This window comes from Salvelinus sp. IW2-2015, linkage group LG4q.2 (assembly GCF_002910315.2).
Source record: "Salvelinus sp. IW2-2015 linkage group LG4q.2, ASM291031v2, whole genome shotgun sequence".
Lineage (NCBI taxonomy): Eukaryota > Metazoa > Chordata > Actinopteri > Salmoniformes > Salmonidae > Salvelinus > Salvelinus sp. IW2-2015.
Window position 1 is genome coordinate 20,420,169 of NC_036843.1, and position 17,428 is coordinate 20,437,596.

Here is a 17,428-nt window from a genome sequence, read left to right on the forward strand (position 1 = left end):
CCTGGCTGTGGGGATGGAAGGCTGTCTTGGATGGGGATGGAAGGCTGTCTTGGATGGGAAGGAAGGCTGTCTTGGATGGGGATGGAAGGCTGTCTTGGATGGGGATGGAAGGCTGTCTTGGATGGGGAAAGGAAGGCTGTCTTGGATGGGGATGGAAGGCTGTCTTGGGATGGGATGGAAGGCTGTCTTGGATGGGGAAGGAAGGCTGTCTTGGATGGGGATGGAAGGCTGTCTTTGGATGGGGAAGGAAGGCTGTCTTGGATGGGGAAGGACGGCTGTCTTGGATGGGGAAGAAGGCTGTTTTTGGATGGGGATGGAAGGCTGTCTTGGATGGGGATGGAAAGGCTGGTCTTGGATGGGGAGGAAGGCTGTCTTGGATGGGGAGGAAGGCTGTCTTGGATGGGGATGGAAGGCTGTCTTGGATGGGGATGGAAGGCTGTCTTGGATGGGGAAGGAAGGCTGTCTTGGATGGGGATGGAAGGCTGTCTTGGATGGGGATGGAAGGCTGTCTTGGATGGGGATGGAAGGCTGTCTTGGATGGGGAAGGAAGGCTTCAGCACTCCAACACCAACATCGGAAGGGCTTCTCAGAGGGAGTGAAGCATAGCGCAAAGTTCAGCCTAAGGAGAGAAAAAATGTGTGGATTGTGTGCCGCCCCTCCCCTTACCCAACCCCATTTAACAAACCTCCAACTAATGGAATTAGGTAGTCCATCTGTGTATTCTACTAAATTTGAATAATTATTATTCTACCAACTAATTGTACTTTAAAAATGTTAGTCTTTATTAGATTAAAAACTATTTGACACTTTTTTTTCAGAGTTAGGGCATAAGTTACACAAGCAGTGAGTGAGAAGTTGTATTCAGGTCCATTGGTGGAGTCATTTAATCTAGGTGATACTGTTGAATAATTGGAATGAACGGAATGTTTAATTGATGTAATATATTTTGATTGAGAACACCACTGGTGGAGTGTGTGATTTGTAAAGTTATTAATTCAATGTGTCTGCATGTCATGCTCTTTAGATGAGCTATTCCTGGTTTCAGTTGGAACCCGATGTTTTTATACTTTAGATGTGATCTGTCTTTTATTCGTTCCACATGTCCTCGTGCACGACCTAGCAACCTCTAGCGCTATATAGCCTATTCATTGGACAAGTAAGATTCATTTGTGAAACTAATATTACAATATATTTCCTCTTCTGCAGACAGAAAAGGAATATTCCACGCACAATATGGCTGTTGTCATATTGTGATCAAATTCAAACAGACTAAAATGTGCAAAATCATTTTTGTCTTCCCAATATATTGGGAATGAGTGTATTATTTATGAATACCCTATCAAAATCGGCATGTGCAGGAAATTAAGTTATATAAGGATGAGGTCTCATAATTACCAAAAGAGAGTGCAAGTTGTAGACAGAATTACAAACGAAAATAAATCATATGAAAATACTTTAATTATGCGAAAATAAATGTAGGCCTATATTTTTCTGTGGGATATTTAAAGAGGGGTGTAATTTAAAACTCAGTGTTATGTGTAGGCAATGTGTGTGTTGAAGGCCTGTTTATAAGTTATGCTTGAAAAGTTGTCTCCAGCTGTCGTCGCTCACTGACCGATGCGACCACGGTTGTTGTAAAGAATGTGTTTGGAGTTGCAGAGTGACGGATGGCAGAGTACAACTGCAGGTGTACATTCTTCAGACAGCGAACTGGCATTCACTCAGCACCACGCTATTTCCGCGCGCTAATGGAGTCGTCTCTGTTCACATGGGCTCAGTGAGCCTCCGCCACTATAGCACGGCGCTCATGGGCAACCAACACTGATCTGTAAATGTACTTGTGATGTTGTGTCAAATAAACACCAACTGACGCATTAATGGTCACCAAACATTGTATATTCAAAGTTGAGAAACTCTTTTCAAATGATCCTTTGGGGGCAACCTGGAAAACAGTCCTGACATAAAATCAATATCAGAGGAGGAATACAAGCCACCACTAAACGGTGCAGGAAGAGAAAGACCACATACTAGTGTAGTGTAGCCTACATGAAGAAGTCTCGTTTGGTATAGGCTATGTTCTCAAAATTGGCATACCCTCCTCAACTTGCAAAGGGACTTTTTTCGTTCTTGTTGTCTAACAGAAGTACTACATCATTTGGCTTTTTTGTTTTCCTTTTGGTGGAATTATTATTTGTGCCAACAATTGGAAAAGAATGAATAAACGAGTTAGGCTACTAATGCCACAATCCCATTCAGCATGTTATCTGGAAACAGAACATACGGTTTATCATCGGTAGAACATGTGATTTCTCATTAGCATATAAACTAGTCTACATATCTTCTACTGCAAAACCCGCTATTAAATAGCCTAAACGTTGTCGACAGCTCTCTTCTATTGTTAATAAAATGCTAATTCATGAAATGATGTGAATTTTATTTATTTAGGCCCATTTATTTTGCAGACATGGGGGGCCACTGCCGATGAGCACTATTCGAGGTGAGATTTTCATTCACCAGTAAGGCCTAAACATTGGTTCCATCCTTTGTATCGTGTTTCATACACTTTCCTGTTTGATTTGATTATCATTATTGAGATATCTGTTTGGTTCTCTTTGATTGTCCGTGCACGCTGTGTCGGGAAGGCTAGACACAAGATTTGAATTCTCGTTTATTTGTGGAATATCTCCCGCAAAATAAATATTATTATCGTGTTATAATGTTTAATGTATTTTTTATGCATTAGTAAATCTTCTTTGAAAATAATGGTATGAAGATTATGATAGCCTATTAAAATAACAATAATAATGATCTTATAATAACAGCAACAAAAATAACATTGTTAATAATAATGTAGGCCTAATAATAATTCATTATAAATTATAATTAATAATACAATCAGTTAAATGTCGAAGTAATAATAACAATATGCTAATGGTAATACAATATTTCATAAAAACAATAATAATWACAATTGTGCTAAGTCAGTTGCTTATTTCAAGCATCGGAATATTGGTAATGACCAGTGTCTCGAATTTCGTCGCTTAATTAATCAAATCCTCGGGAGACTAAACTGTAATTTTCGTTGCATTATTGTTATACCCGAAGATTCGTGTAGGCACACCCAAATTAGAGTATAGATTATAACCAGCCATAACAAGTGAATATCCTGCCTTTCCAAAAATGTATTGCTGACTCTTATCGAATATGGCTACAGTTTGCAATTTGTGATATGTTTGTAATAATGTTTGCCATAAGTCAATAATATTAATGATTAATTATTCATGCTTTCAAAAAGCAATCCTTATAGAGGAGATGGCTTCTCTGCTGCATTTTTCTCTATCGATATTCCACAATCCTGGTAGGTAATCTTGATTTGACCAAGCTTTCAAAGAAGGCAAAGTGTACAACATCGACCACTATTTTGACAATCATGCCGAGAAGTGCACACTATTGCATACAGCATTCCTTTATGTTCAACAGAAACTATGAGATAAATCAAAATATTTGCGCTGGTTCTAATCCACTCAATAAAATACTTTTAYGAAATTAACTTGGTAATTTAAGTTTATGGTAGTTTTAGCAGGGTAGTATTTATGGAAGGATGCACTTTTAACTTGTTGTTATTCCTAATAGTTAAATGTTCGATGGAAACATACGTTTTAGTGTTTGCAAATCATTTTACTTGAAGCAATCACTTCTGCTCTTATTTGTTTGGGTTTCCTATAAGAGTCACAAGGCTGGTAATTCATTATATTCGTATTTTTGTCTTGTATGGAATGCATGTTTTCATTTAACGTCTTTCTTAATTTTGTATGTTTTTCTTGTGGCCCTTGGTGCCCAACTAAACACAGAAGTAGGTATGCGTGGACCCTGATCCATTGACTAACACGGAAAACATGTTGTATTGAGCGCCATCTCATGGTAGAATAGTAATTGTTGTACATTCAACAGTGCGTGTAACTTTCCATTGTGCCAGTATAAACCAGCATAAGTTGTTATTTGCCTTCATATCTACAAAGTATGAAAACGGATAACTTATCTCTTAAATAATAATAAAAAATAAACCGTATTGCTCTGGAAATTGATTATGAATCAGTCCCCTGAATGAATTACCAAACCTACTGTACCTAGGCCTTCATACCTATAATAAACCATCCGATTCAACCAGCTCTCAATCATATAAATGTAATCTCAACATGAATCTCCAAGTGAATAATAGTGTCTCTCTCTCATCAGTGCCTTTCAGCCAATGTGCAAAGGTTTTGTCTCACCTCTGGCTTGACTTTCTTCTCCCAGTATGGGGAATGGCTCTTTTTCTCTCATCTTTATCCCTGATTCTCCATTCTCATTCTTCATGCAGTCCCCCTAAACTATGGATGAAGATGCAGCATGAGTATGGGTGCCATGTTTAAAATAACTTGCAATTTGTAAACATATGTTCTCAATAACTCCTGTTGCCAGTGTACTCAAATGTAGGTCAAAATATAAGGCATGAGGCATTGGGGTGTACAGTATATGTAAAGCAAACTCACAAATCATGTAATAAATGGTATTAAACGCTTACATATCTGCTTTGAAATATATTTATTTAAATGTGTAGCCAGAGAAAATAATGTATTCCCTGTAGGCAAAAATGCATTAAAGGCTGGTTGCAATTGCGCAAAGAGCACAAACATACTGTACAGTAGCCACATACGCAACATTCAGCATCACACCATGAACACATTTCAACACTATAGACTAGAAAAGCAGCTAGCTCTTGATGAGAACAAATGCTTACAGGTATTCTACCTTCACTGTTTCTCTGTATCCAGGCCTCAGGATTTTGTCTCCATACTCTTGAAGCCCACAGAGTCCGCTCTCTATCTCCCTCTCTGTCTTTGTCTTTCCACCATTTCTGGCTATACTGGTTTTCTGTGAATTCTTATCATGTCATCATATAAAGGTACATTCAAGAGTGAAATAAAACTTTAGTAATAATAATATCCTTTCTCACTCTTAATACCACTAAGGTTAGTCCTGAGCTGTCTCGTTGGGTTGCACCCAATCACAGTGAAACACATCTCATTTTGGTTTTGACTAAATCGTTTAGCTGGCTTTTTGGGGGGGATTGTTTGCTGCTGTTGACTTAACATACAGTACACCTGGATGATCCTTCACACCCAGAGTTTTACAGTATAAGAAGTTAGATTGTCTTTCATGAGGCAGCTAGGCAATAGACCTGATTGACTCATATACAGACAATTAGAAATGGGATTACTTGTTAGTTAGGCAGTTAGTTTAAAGGCAGGGTTTGGATATCGAGCCCCTAGCTGCTGGCTGGGAGTGGAGGGCTCAGTCAGTCAGTCAGTCAGTCAGTCAGTCAGTCAGTCAGTCAGTCAGTCAGTCAGTCAGTCAGTCAGTTGTGCTGTGGTGTGTTGTGTTGTGGAGGGAGTGAGACGGCTCTTAAGGGGGCAGAGGCAACAGTGTTCAGTACTACAGCACGTTGACTCTTAAGGGGATAGTAGCCCTGCATTTACAGTATTCACATCACGCTGACTCTGTCGCTGAGGGCCACCATGGTGTCCACCTCCTCCAACTCCGGGTCAGGCTCCACCCCCTCGCTGACGTCGGCGTGTGGGTTGACCAGGTGGGCGGGGTACGTCAGGCCGTGCTGCTCAGCGTGGCGTTCCCAGCGGGTGTCATCGCTCTCATGCGTGACGTAGCGCTCGTGCATCTTCCATTCTAGGCCACGTAGGTCCAGCCACATTCGGTAGTCCTGAGAAGGACATCATTAGCAGGGACACAGTAGTTAGCATTAGCCTACAGTTTCAATTATTTTCTTTTGATTGTGTCAAAAAAAATCATAWTGTAGGATTTTTTGCGGCTGTTGGATTACAAACTCATGTCTCTCATCTCTCTTGCTGTAGGACTTACCTGTATCCAGGAGTGTCTGAGAGACTTAGTGTAGCCAGGGGTGTCTGACAAACTTAGTGTAGCCAGGGGTGTCTGACAGACTTAGTGTAGCCAGGGGTGTCTGACAGACTTCGTGTAGCCATGGATGGCTGACAGACTTAGTGTAGCAAGGGGTGTCCTGACAGCTTAGTGTAGCCAGGGGTGTATGACAGACTTAGTGGTAGCCAGGGTGTCTGACAGACTTGGTGTACGCAAGGGGGGTCTGACAGACTTAGTGTAGCCAGGGTGTATGACAGAATAGTATAGCCAGGGGTGTCTGACAGACTTAGTGTAAGCCATGGATGGCTGACGACGATCTTGTGTGTAGCAAGGGGGGTCTGACAGACTAGTGTAGCCATGGATGGCTGACAGACTTGGTGTACTAAGGGGTGTCTGACAGACTTAGTGTAGCCATGGATGGCTGACAGACTGGTGTAGCAAGGGGGTCTGACAGACTTAGATGTAGCCATGGAATGGCTGACAGACTTAGTGGAGCCATAGATCTCTGAGCAGACTTAGCTGTGCCAGGGGGGTCTGACAGACTTGTGTAGCCATGGATGGCGTGACAGACTTAGTGGAGCCATAAGATGACTGAAAGACTTATTGTGGCCGGCCTCCCGAGTGGCGCAGTGGTCTAAGGCACTGCATCGCAGTGCTAGCTGTGCCATTAGAGATTCTGGGTTTGAGTCCAGGCTCTGTCGCAGCTGGCCGCGACCGGGAGACCCATGGGGCGGCGCACAATTGGTCCAGCGTCATCCGGGTTAGGGGAGGGTGTGGCTGGCAGGGATGTCCTCGTCCCATCGTACACTAGCGACTCCTGTGGCGAGCCGGGCGCTGTGCACACTGACACGATCGCCAGGAGCACGGTGTTTCCTCCGACACATTGGTGCGGCTGGCCTCTGGGTTAAGTGGGCATTGTGTCAAGAAGCAGTGCGGCTTATTGCAGCGAGGAGACAAGACTGTAACTACCAATTGGATACCATGAAATTGGGGAGAAAACGGGGTAAAAAAAATAATATTTTTAAATAATATAAAATACTTACTGTAGCCATGGATGGCTGACAGACTTATCCAAATACAATAAGTCTTCTTACTCCTTTGTGATATGTACAGTAAATTTTTCTATCTGTTACATTGTCTGTTAAATCTAATTGAAGAATCTCAAATATACAATATATTTTTATTTGTATAACACTTTTTTGGTTACTACATGATTCCATATGTGGTATTTCATAATTTTGATGTCTTCACTATTATTCTATAACGTAGAAAACAGTAAAAATAAAGAAAAACCCTTGAATGAGTAGTTGTGTCCAAACTTTTGACTGGTACTGCATGTTATCCAGTTTCTTGAAATACTTCGCAAATGCAACTTCTTTCTATGTGAAAACTGAAAAGTTCTATTCCTTCCTTTTCAGTAGTGAGTGGATTCATTTTCATACTGGTTCCCCATGGGAATCGAACCCACAACCCTAGCATTGCAAGCGCCACACTATACCAACTGAGCCACATTCTCACATCACATCATCACAAACCACTTATGTCTCAATGTACTCAATTACTGCATTGTGCATTGATTTTCATCATGGTGATAGAAAGTCTACAGGTACAAACCTAGATAACCAGCCTATGTACAATACAGTAACGTACCTTTCCATTAAGTGGTTTGTAAGGATGGTCATTTAATATTGCACAAAAAGTGATGTTATTTGATCAAGAAAACTATTTAATTTGATGTGGATGTTTTGTGTCTTTGAAATCTTTGAGGAAAGGGTTTTGTTCTTTCTGGATTACATTAGAGTGACAACAGCAGAGAAAGGTGCATGGCAACTACTCTTACAATATCAACTATTGAATCCTGCAAGATACTGTTCTTAATTATACAACTAAGTGGAGATACAGAACAATTATTTTTGCACGCATTACAGACGTCTATATCAGTGGAGGCTGCTGAGGGGAGGACGGCTCATAATAATAGCTGAAACGGAGGAAATGGAATGGCATCAAACACATGGAAACTATATGTTTGATGTATTTGATACCATTCCACTCATTCCGCTTCAGTCATTGCCACGAGCCTGTCCTCCCCAATTAAGGTCCACCAACCTCCTGTGGTCTATATCAGTCCGATTATACTACTAAAGGCACAGTGCACTACTTTTGTGAAAAAATATATATTTGTATTAATATATATTTTCAATAATACATTTTTTAAATTGTGATTTTTCAGGGGGTGCTGCAGCACCCTCAGCACCCATACTGTCCGCAGCTATGGAAGGGTAGCTTATCTGTACCCAGGGATGGCTGAAAGACGGGCCGAAAATGTCATTATTTTTAAAACTAATTTGTGATATATGCAGTAAGGAGAGTATGCAGTAGGGAGAGCTTACCTGTAGCCAGGCATGGCTGAGCGACTTGTCCACGCTGTAGCGCTTCCTCATCTTGACTTGCAGCAAGTTATTAATGAGGTCAATTGCTGGAACAACAAAGCAGGCCGTCAGAGGATAACTCATGGTGGGAAACCTAGAGGATTTGGTGCAGGCCCCTTTCAGAGCCATGCAAGGGCTAATGAGCAAAGCCAACATCATGTTAAGATTATTTCAGGGGTCATGGTTCTCTGAGTCCCAGTTGGGATTCTTGACCTTTAGGCCACTCCTCTATAGTACCAGGGATCGCTTGGCATTATGCACATGAATAGGCTGCAACAAGAATTGGTTCTCTCTCTCACACACTCTCTCTCTTCCCCCCCTCTGTCTATTCCTCCCTCTCTCTCAAGCACACACACCACACCACACACACACACACACACACACCACACACACCACACACACACACACACCACACACACACACACACACACACACACACACACACACACACACACACACACACACCACACACACACACACACACACACACACACTCTCCTTCTGTTGCTTCTCTCTCTCTCTCACTCTCTCACACATACACAGACATTCTTTCCTTCCTTTTCCATCTCTCGGACAATGACGCACGCCATCCGCTCAATTCAATAGCAGCATAGTTGTTGGGGCCAGGATTTGTGTTGTAGGCTTTGTGAGCCATGGAGCACTAGAGGTGAGAAAAATTGTGATAAGAGAGGTTCCTATGCTAGACAGGCCCTAACACGAATCAATTATAAAAAATCTGCAGACCCCCTCAGATAAACATAAAACTGACTCACTGACTTCGTAAATGCATGGCGTGTATTCATGCGAAAACATATTTTTTTAATTTATCATTCGTCTCTGTGTTTCATAATTGTTCTTCAATTTGCAAGAGGCTGAATGTATCTCACCAGAGAAAACATCTGAGTGTGCGAAACAGCGTCCCTCTGTTTCTGTATGTGTATGACATCTATCTGATTCTGTCTGGTCATAAAGAGTATGACATTGTTGCCGCCCGTACCATTGAATGCAAGGGAAGCCAGCGAGCTTGACAAAAAAGTATAAAATAATAGCCAATCAGCTTTGAGCTAAACTGAGCGAGCACAACAGTGAATTGTCCTGGCACACCAAAAAAAAGTGTCACGGGAAGCCAGTTTGGATTTTGCTTCACTCCTATCACATCGCATAAACAGAAATACGTAATTGACAGAAACAACTTAAATTGTTGCATCTAGTTGTGTTGGTGTCCTTCGGTGGCTAGCTAAAATTGTCCCTTTCCTAAATTAGCCATGGATGGAGATATGGATTTGGGCTTGTGGTTTTACTTAATTCTCCGTACTGGCCAATGATTATAATGCCGATTCTAATCCAACCATAAATTCATACATTGTGCCCCTGGACTGAGAGGACGGAAGTTCAATATGTAGCTAGATGTTGAAGGCTAATGTTAACTAGAGCAAACAACGCAATTATCACAACACATAGGTTGTAATATGGCTTTTCTTTCTGGCTTCCCCAGTGATTTTACCAACGCACCGCTACTAAATCAGATTATCATAAAAGGCATTCTGACCGTGTAGCAAACATTCACTATATGATTACAAAATCCAACAGATACTCAGGAAGAGGCTATTCTAGTCTGATTTTCAGAGTAATGGTGTATCATTCCAACACAACTATATCAAATGTTATTGTACAGTAATGCAGTTATCCCAGTAATGCATGAGTCATTGCTGCTCGACAGACACCCACCTTCCTGGGACACCTTCTTCCAGGGGTTGGGTGGGTACATGAAGTCAGCGTTCTGGATCTGGTCGTGAATGTCCTCGTCCTCGTTGAAGGGGAAGGTGCCGCTGAGGCTGACGTAGATGATGACCCCCACAGACCACATGTCCAGGGAGCGGTTGTAGCCTTTATTCCTCAGGACCTCAGGGGCCAGGTAGGCCGGAGTGCCCACCACTGACCGACGGAAAGACTTCTCTCCAATGATGCGGGCAAAGCCAAAGTCGCACAGCTTCACCTGAGACACAGATAGGGTGTGTCTCAAATTACACTAGATTCCCCACTATGTTGGGAATATCAGTGACGTTTGAGACACGGTCATGTGTGGTAGTGAATATTACACTGCCACAGTTCCAAGTCTCGTATTCACTTGAACATGAGAAAGTGCGGTGGTAATCAAGGGTTTCATACTAGAGTAACTGGACTAAGACTTTTTAGAGAAGGCTAATACATAACATCCTGTATGTTCGCCATCCAAACAGTTGGTTCCACAGACATAATAATAATCAGCTGGCAAGGATTACCCAAAAGGCCAGTTAACGTTATCACACTGTCTGTTCGACATGGACATGATATGGTCTACAGACGATATACTGTAGCTACAGAATTCTACCAAAATAGACTTTGGCAAGACTGCAGAGGATGTCAGTTCTCAGCACTATAATGARGCCAGTGATGTTGCCAGAGGATGTCAGTTCTCAGCACTATAATGACGCCAGTGATGTTGCCAGAGGATGTCAGTTCTCAGCACTATAATGACGCCAGTGATGTTGCCAGAGGATGTCAGTTCTCAGCACTATAARGACGCCAGTGATGTTGCCAGAGGATGTCAGTTCTCAGCACTATAATGACGCCAGTGATGTTGCCAGAGGATGTCAGTTCTCAGCACTATAACGACGCCAGTGATGTTGCCAGAGCATATTTGGGGAAATGAAATACAGATATATAAGAACGGACTCTCCTTCTTCCCTTTCAGAAAACATTTGTTGTAAATAACACAAATGCAATTTGTTTAACACCCATCCGATGCCTGGCCATGCCTAAAACAGTGACTCATAGTACAGTACAGAGCAGTACAGGGCTATGGCTATGGAGAGAAGGGCAGCATAATTGGGAGTGTATCATTAAAATCAAGAGACATAGAACATTGTAGAGACACTGAGTGCAGTTTCCATAATCATCCACATTATCTTAGAGTAGACTGATAGATGAATGTCTGTTTATGTCTGTGAAATTGATGTTTCTGTTTTGGCTTGTTTGGAGGCTGAGCTAGAGGTTTGCTTACTTGTGGAAAAGCATCTGCGGACGCCAGTAAGACGTTCTCTGGTTTGAGGTCACAGTGGACGATATTCTTGAAGTGGAGATGACGAAGAGCCTGAAGAATCTGAAAAATATGTGAAATGAATGACTTGTACATGGTGAATGATTACTTTAATTAGGGATGATTAAAACATTTAATATAATCTGGTCATTTGCATTTATATACTGTCAAACATTACTGCAATGAGTTAATCAGGTTCACACTGACTGTTTCTTGGTAGTCTTAAACAAATCTACTTTGAAACAAAAGCATACAACTCAAACACATGGTTATGGGCTTTTAAAAAATAAGACACCTGTACCATGTCAGATATAGAGGGGAAATGTATTACATTGAGAGTTTGCATCCTAATATTACACTTTATATACATCGCAGAAGTCTGAAGTATAACAAAAATGTTTGTTGGACATAGAAACACAGGATTTTCTGCGTTTAAAAACAAATCATGTTTAAAAATATGAATAACATTCCAGCCATGAGGCCACTAGGTCATTTGACTACAGCAAAGAGCTACTTGAAATAAATAAATACATTGCATATCATAGTGAAAAGTGCAACAACACATGATTAAACAAATGTTATGATATTATTATCAGAAAAATACATGAGCATACCTGTAAACCTTTTACTTCACTGACTGTGTTTCTATACAGTATACAGTATGTGAGTGTCACAGTAAAAGCAGGTGTGTGGCACTGCTACAGCACATCCGTCCATTGTCTGCGAGCGACAACGCTTGTCAGCCAGGGTTACCTGTGAGACGAAGAACTTGGTGATGCGTTCAGGCAGCCTCCCCTTCTCACTGGACAGGATCATCTCCAGCATGTCTCCGTGGAGCTTCTCCATGACAACGAAGACGCGCTCCGGCGTCTCAAACATGCACTCCAGGTTCACTACCCCAGGGTGGTGCAGGTTCTAGGAAGTAAAAACAGAAACACAGGAGCCTTTTAAAGGAAGCAGGCAGAGAGCTCGACAGGCTCTCCAAACACCCACTGTGTTGTCATGATAATAACTTCATTATTTACCTACCGAGACAATATCTCTATTTTTGTCTTTAGATCTGTTGTTTTCCTCTCATGTGTTCATCATAACGTGTGTCTGGCAACATCTGAGAAAAAGGTTCTAATAGTGTGTGTTTCATATGAGCACACAGGACCACGAGTGCTGGTGTGTTTACCTGAAGGATGGCGACCTCATTGCGTAGCTGGCTCTCCTGCTTGGTGGGGAAGCGTAACTTGTCGATGATCTTAATTGCTACATCCCGGCCAGTTTTTCGGTGCTTTCCTGTAGTATGGAGACATTATATTATGGAGAAATCAAAGGCAGGTTACAGGTTTATACAGGTTTAACTTCTCAGAATTAATGATTATCTCAAATACTTTTTCAAAAGATTAAAATTGATCTGATAAACCCCTTTTAACAATATACTGCATTATTTCACAATATAATAAACACCTCCTTGCAAATATCATGCAAATATTWTTCTGCCATGAGATCAGGAGAGAATTATTATAAAAGGCTGTGTCCCTCGTGCAATCAAGTTAACACTTTTTTTGCCAGGTTATCAGTGTGACAAGGAGGTACAAATGCATCACCTCCATAAACAATCCCAAATTGGCCCGATCCAAGGACTTCATCCGGGAATATCTGATACACTGAGCTGATATCCTGTAGGTGTGAAAATCCAGTCAATGGGTTTAAATGTGTATACTGTCACAAATATTTCGTTTTTGGTTTGTCTACAACCATTTTTATCTCTTCTCACATGACAACTTAATACCCACTAATCTCATACACGACTGGAAGAGTTGCCCAGAAATATAATTATAACCAGTGGTACTGTGACTAATTATCAAGAGTAGCTATGGCAACTGCTCGGCTGAGTGGGTAATCAAAATAATCTCCATTTGAGCTACTTAGAAGATGATGTCACCTCAGAAATCTAACCACGCATTCAGCTTTTTTCTTTATGTTGAAGGTTGGACAGTCCCAGCCACTGTCATGTCTAGTTTAGTGGATCCATGTCTGTGGAATGTTAAGTTGTCTACTGTCTTCTGTCGATTATTTTTTTCAATCCTACAAAATCTAAAAAATTACCTAACCATGCAAGAGGAGCAATATATTATTACCGCAATATTATATATAATATAGATATATTATGACCAATATTATAGTCACTAAATCTGAAAATAAAAATATACCCAAAGTTGTTCAAATAACGTGAGACCAAATGCTACTTACCACGTTCTCTTGAATCTGGCAGTTGGACACTGAAATACTGATGGAAACATCCTCTGTTGGTGTAAGGGAAATGTTAAGAGTATTCCATAAGAGTTAAGAGCACTCCATAAGAGTTAAGAGTATTCCATAAGAGTTAAGAGTATTCCATAAGAGTTAAGACTATTCATAAACAAAGTTAAAGAGTATTCATAAGAGGTTTAAGAGGTTTCCATAAAGAGTATTCCATAAGAGTTAAGAGTATTCCATAAGAGTTAAGAGTATTCCATAAGAGTTAAGAGTATTCCATAAGAGTTAAGACTATTCCATACTATAACCTTGAGAGTGTTCCTTCCGAGTGCTGAGTAGGGTTACAAAATTCTGGTAACTTTCCCCAAATTCCCAGAAATCCTGGTTGGAGGTTTTAGGATCTCCTACCTATTCCCCTCCTGATTCCAGGAATCTTCCAAGCAGGATTTCTYGAAAACCTGGGAATTTTGGGAACGTTACCAGAATTTTGCAACCCTAGTGTTGAGTAAAACAAGGTTGCTTCAATTAAATGACATTCATTTCTATAAGAGTTCATCTATCCAATTAACTCTGCTTATACTTACTGTGGCCACTGTGACGTGACCCGTGTGACAGTCCTTTAGAGATGGCGGGCATGAGGGCATGCTGGATGGCCATCTCCCACATCCTGGCCACATCCGGCCCGACCCCGCTGACCAGCATACTGCTGTGGGCCGACATGCTCCCCGGGCCCTCCGGCCTCGCAAGGTTCTCCCCTACATAGTAGACAAGGCTGCCCGTGGCGATCTCAAAGCAGTGGGCGTTGGAGCCCTCAGACAGCAGGTTGAAGGTCTTGGCTGGGTCCAGAGACAACACCTCTGACAACGGAATTTCCTGCCACATAGCAGAGGTAGTATTGCTCTTTGCTGTTTGGGGACTAGGCCGGGTTACTGTCAAGTGCTTTGTGACAACAGCTGTTGTACAAAGTGCTTTATGAAATACATTTGATTGATTGTTGTAGTAGCAGTCGTTTTACAGTGGTTAGAGCACTTGCATTTCAATATCAACATGATATTTCAATCTGATCAATGTCTGATCAATGTCTTGGTCCAGGCTGCTTACTTCTTGCTACAAATTACATGATATCGTACTAAGTCTTTATATGAAAAAGTGATTGCAGCCTGCTTATCTGTACAGAGTACAGTGTAAAACTGCATGTTTACCTCGTCTTATTCAAACTCTAAATTACAGTAAATTAGTTTGCATTAACTTTATTTCTTAGATTTCATTCACCCCTCACCCATAATAATCTATATAACATTTCAATTGATTTCTTACCTTGTAGTATTTGCTGCCTGTGTCATTCTGGAAAAGTGTGATGCATTTGCTGTCTAGCCTCCAGTAGTGTCTTTTCCTCTGAAGTGGAAACAGATAGAGAGCTTTGCACAGACTGGGACAACATAACATATTTTCCTGGTGCGTTCCACCTCTTGGCAATGGGGGTTTCCATCTACTCATAAAGCATCTATTATGCCATAGGTCAGTGCCCATAGCAGATTTGACTATATAAAAACAACATTTAACATTTAAAAGACATGCATTCACAAAATAACGTACACAAAACACACAAAACATTACAAAAAAAACACAGAAAAGATGATGAGGTCTATAAAATGGCAGAACATTAGAGTTGCAAATTTTCTGTACGTTTTCCAAAATGTGCAGGTTTTCCAGAAATCATGGAATTTTGCCACTCTACAGCAGATTGATTAGTTGGTGTGATAAAAATACATGAATATAATCAGACTTACCAGAGTGTCTTTGCTGCTGAAGTGCACTAGCCAACCTTCCTTCATGATATTGCTACTTTTCCTCTTGGTGTTTTTGACTGACTGGACCACTCGCATCAGCGGGATGTTGTTGCTAGTAGATGGGCTTTGGAATGAAGGGAGTCAAACATAAAAACTGTGTCAGTGTGAATGCTTTTCTTCTCAACTTCAGGACTCAGTTAGGGTTATGGATTGGGTCAGGGTTGAGCTGAGGTGTGGACATGAAGTTAGGGTTATGGATTGGGTCAGGGTTGAGCTGAGGTGTGGACATGTAAGTTAGGGTTAGGATTGGGTCAGGGTTGAGGCTGAGGTGTGGAACCATGAAGTTAGGACTTAATGGATTGGTCAGGTGAGCTCGAGGTTGTGGACATGAAGTAGTGGTTATGCGATTGAGGTCAAGGGTTGAGCTGAGTGTGGACATGAAGTTTAGGGTTATGGATTGGGGTCAAGGGTTGAGCGAGGTGTGACCATGAAGTTAGGGTTATGGATTGGGTCAGGGTTTGAGCTGAGGTGTGGGACATAGAGTGTGGACATCACCCAAGCCACTGCCTGTATCACCCGCTATCATCCAGAGGCGAGGGTCAGTACAGGTGGGATCAAAAAAGCAGGGACCGAGAGACTGAAAACAGCTTCTATCTCAAGCCACTCAGACTGATTAACAGCCACACTAACATTAGCGGCGCCTGCCAAATACTGACTCAAACTCAGCACACTTGAAAAAGTGGGAATTGATGGAAATTTATGTAAAAATGTACCCCCACTACCCTTTAAAACCAATGCCACTTAATATAAATGGTCAGGGTTGAGCTGAGGTGTGGACATGAAGTTAGGGTTAGGTTAGAACTGGGATGTGGATATGAAGCTATGGTTAGGGTTAGGGTTGGGGTTGAGGCTAAGGTTAGAGTTGAACCGGAATGTGGACATGAAGCTAGGGCTAACGTTGTGGTTAAGGCTAAGGATTGAACCGGAATGTGGACATGAAGCTAGGGTTAGGGTTGTGGTTAAGGCTAAGGGTTGAACTGGAATGTGGACATGAAGCTAGGGTTAGGGTTGTGGTTAAGGCTAAGGGTTGAACCGGAATGTGGACATGAAGCTAGGGCTAGGGTTATGGGTAGGGTAAGGGTTGAGCCGGGGTACATTGCTTCATTCTAAGCAGTATGCTAGAATGGATATTTTAACAGGACCTATGACTACTGTACATATTGACAGCCATAGCCATTGGGGGTCCCCCTGTCCTAGTCCCAGGCCCAGTCAATCACCTTATAGCCCTGTTGCAGTCATCCTCTGGGTCATGGAGGTCTCCCATTTCCCCATGGCCAGCCTCCGGCAGGCCCGWGTCAAGCACACTACACTCCATGTCATCCATCAGACCACTGTTCATGTCACTGTCGTGGTCGTCACAACCCTCCCCCATCCCCACATCAGACTCCGCCCCTGAGCTCAGCAGATCTGGAGGAGGAGCAACAAGTGCAAAGACAATAGTAGAAAATGAAGTACGCCAGAGAAACCCTGTTTTTTTGGAAGAAGGAACGAAAAGCGGAAAATACAAAGAATATCAGAGTGGTAGTGTGGGAGAGATTTTAAAATAAAACAGTGACATCATTTCACTGTCATAATTCTGTTGATATTTCAAGGAATATTCTGGTACTTCCAAGAATTCAGCTGGTGTCCTATATATGATTATCTTCCTACAGTCTCTCATAACTGAAGTAAATGTTGCAGAATTGAAAGAAAAATATCTCAATCCTGTGACATTTCTTGGAAACTATATGAGATGAACCACCACTTACTAGGAAAAATCTGCCACACTTAAAGCAAATGACTATCTAAAGTGAAACTTGCCTTCATTTTTAGACACTTCTCCAAGGCAGTTGTTTGGCACTTTGGGCGCACATCGTTTATGACAGTTGAATTTGCAATCTGTAACCGTG

The 17,428-nt window shown here is 41.7% G+C and overlaps 1 protein-coding gene across 1 annotated transcript in view; it reads right to left on the bottom strand.

Moving 5' to 3' along the window:
• Positions 1 to 4,592: 4,592 nt before the first annotated feature.
• Positions 4,593 to 17,428, bottom strand: part of LOC111963453 (serine/threonine-protein kinase D1-like) — a 61,442-nt gene continuing 48,606 nt past the window's right edge. Inside the window, exons 7-19 of the mRNA XM_023986903.1 lie at positions 17,340 to 17,417; positions 16,757 to 16,946; positions 15,480 to 15,603; positions 15,007 to 15,084; positions 14,274 to 14,562; positions 13,684 to 13,736; positions 13,038 to 13,110; positions 12,620 to 12,726; positions 12,196 to 12,357; positions 11,407 to 11,505; positions 10,092 to 10,359; positions 8,325 to 8,410; positions 4,593 to 5,758 (exon numbers count right to left, since the gene is read on the bottom strand). Of these exons, the coding sequence (XP_023842671.1) occupies positions 5,525 to 5,758; positions 8,325 to 8,410; positions 10,092 to 10,359; positions 11,407 to 11,505; positions 12,196 to 12,357; positions 12,620 to 12,726; positions 13,038 to 13,110; positions 13,684 to 13,736; positions 14,274 to 14,562; positions 15,007 to 15,084; positions 15,480 to 15,603; positions 16,757 to 16,946; positions 17,340 to 17,417 (1,841 nt within the window). The 3' untranslated portion in view covers positions 4,593 to 5,524. The remainder of the gene's footprint in view (positions 5,759 to 8,324; positions 8,411 to 10,091; positions 10,360 to 11,406; positions 11,506 to 12,195; positions 12,358 to 12,619; positions 12,727 to 13,037; positions 13,111 to 13,683; positions 13,737 to 14,273; positions 14,563 to 15,006; positions 15,085 to 15,479; positions 15,604 to 16,756; positions 16,947 to 17,339; positions 17,418 to 17,428) is intronic.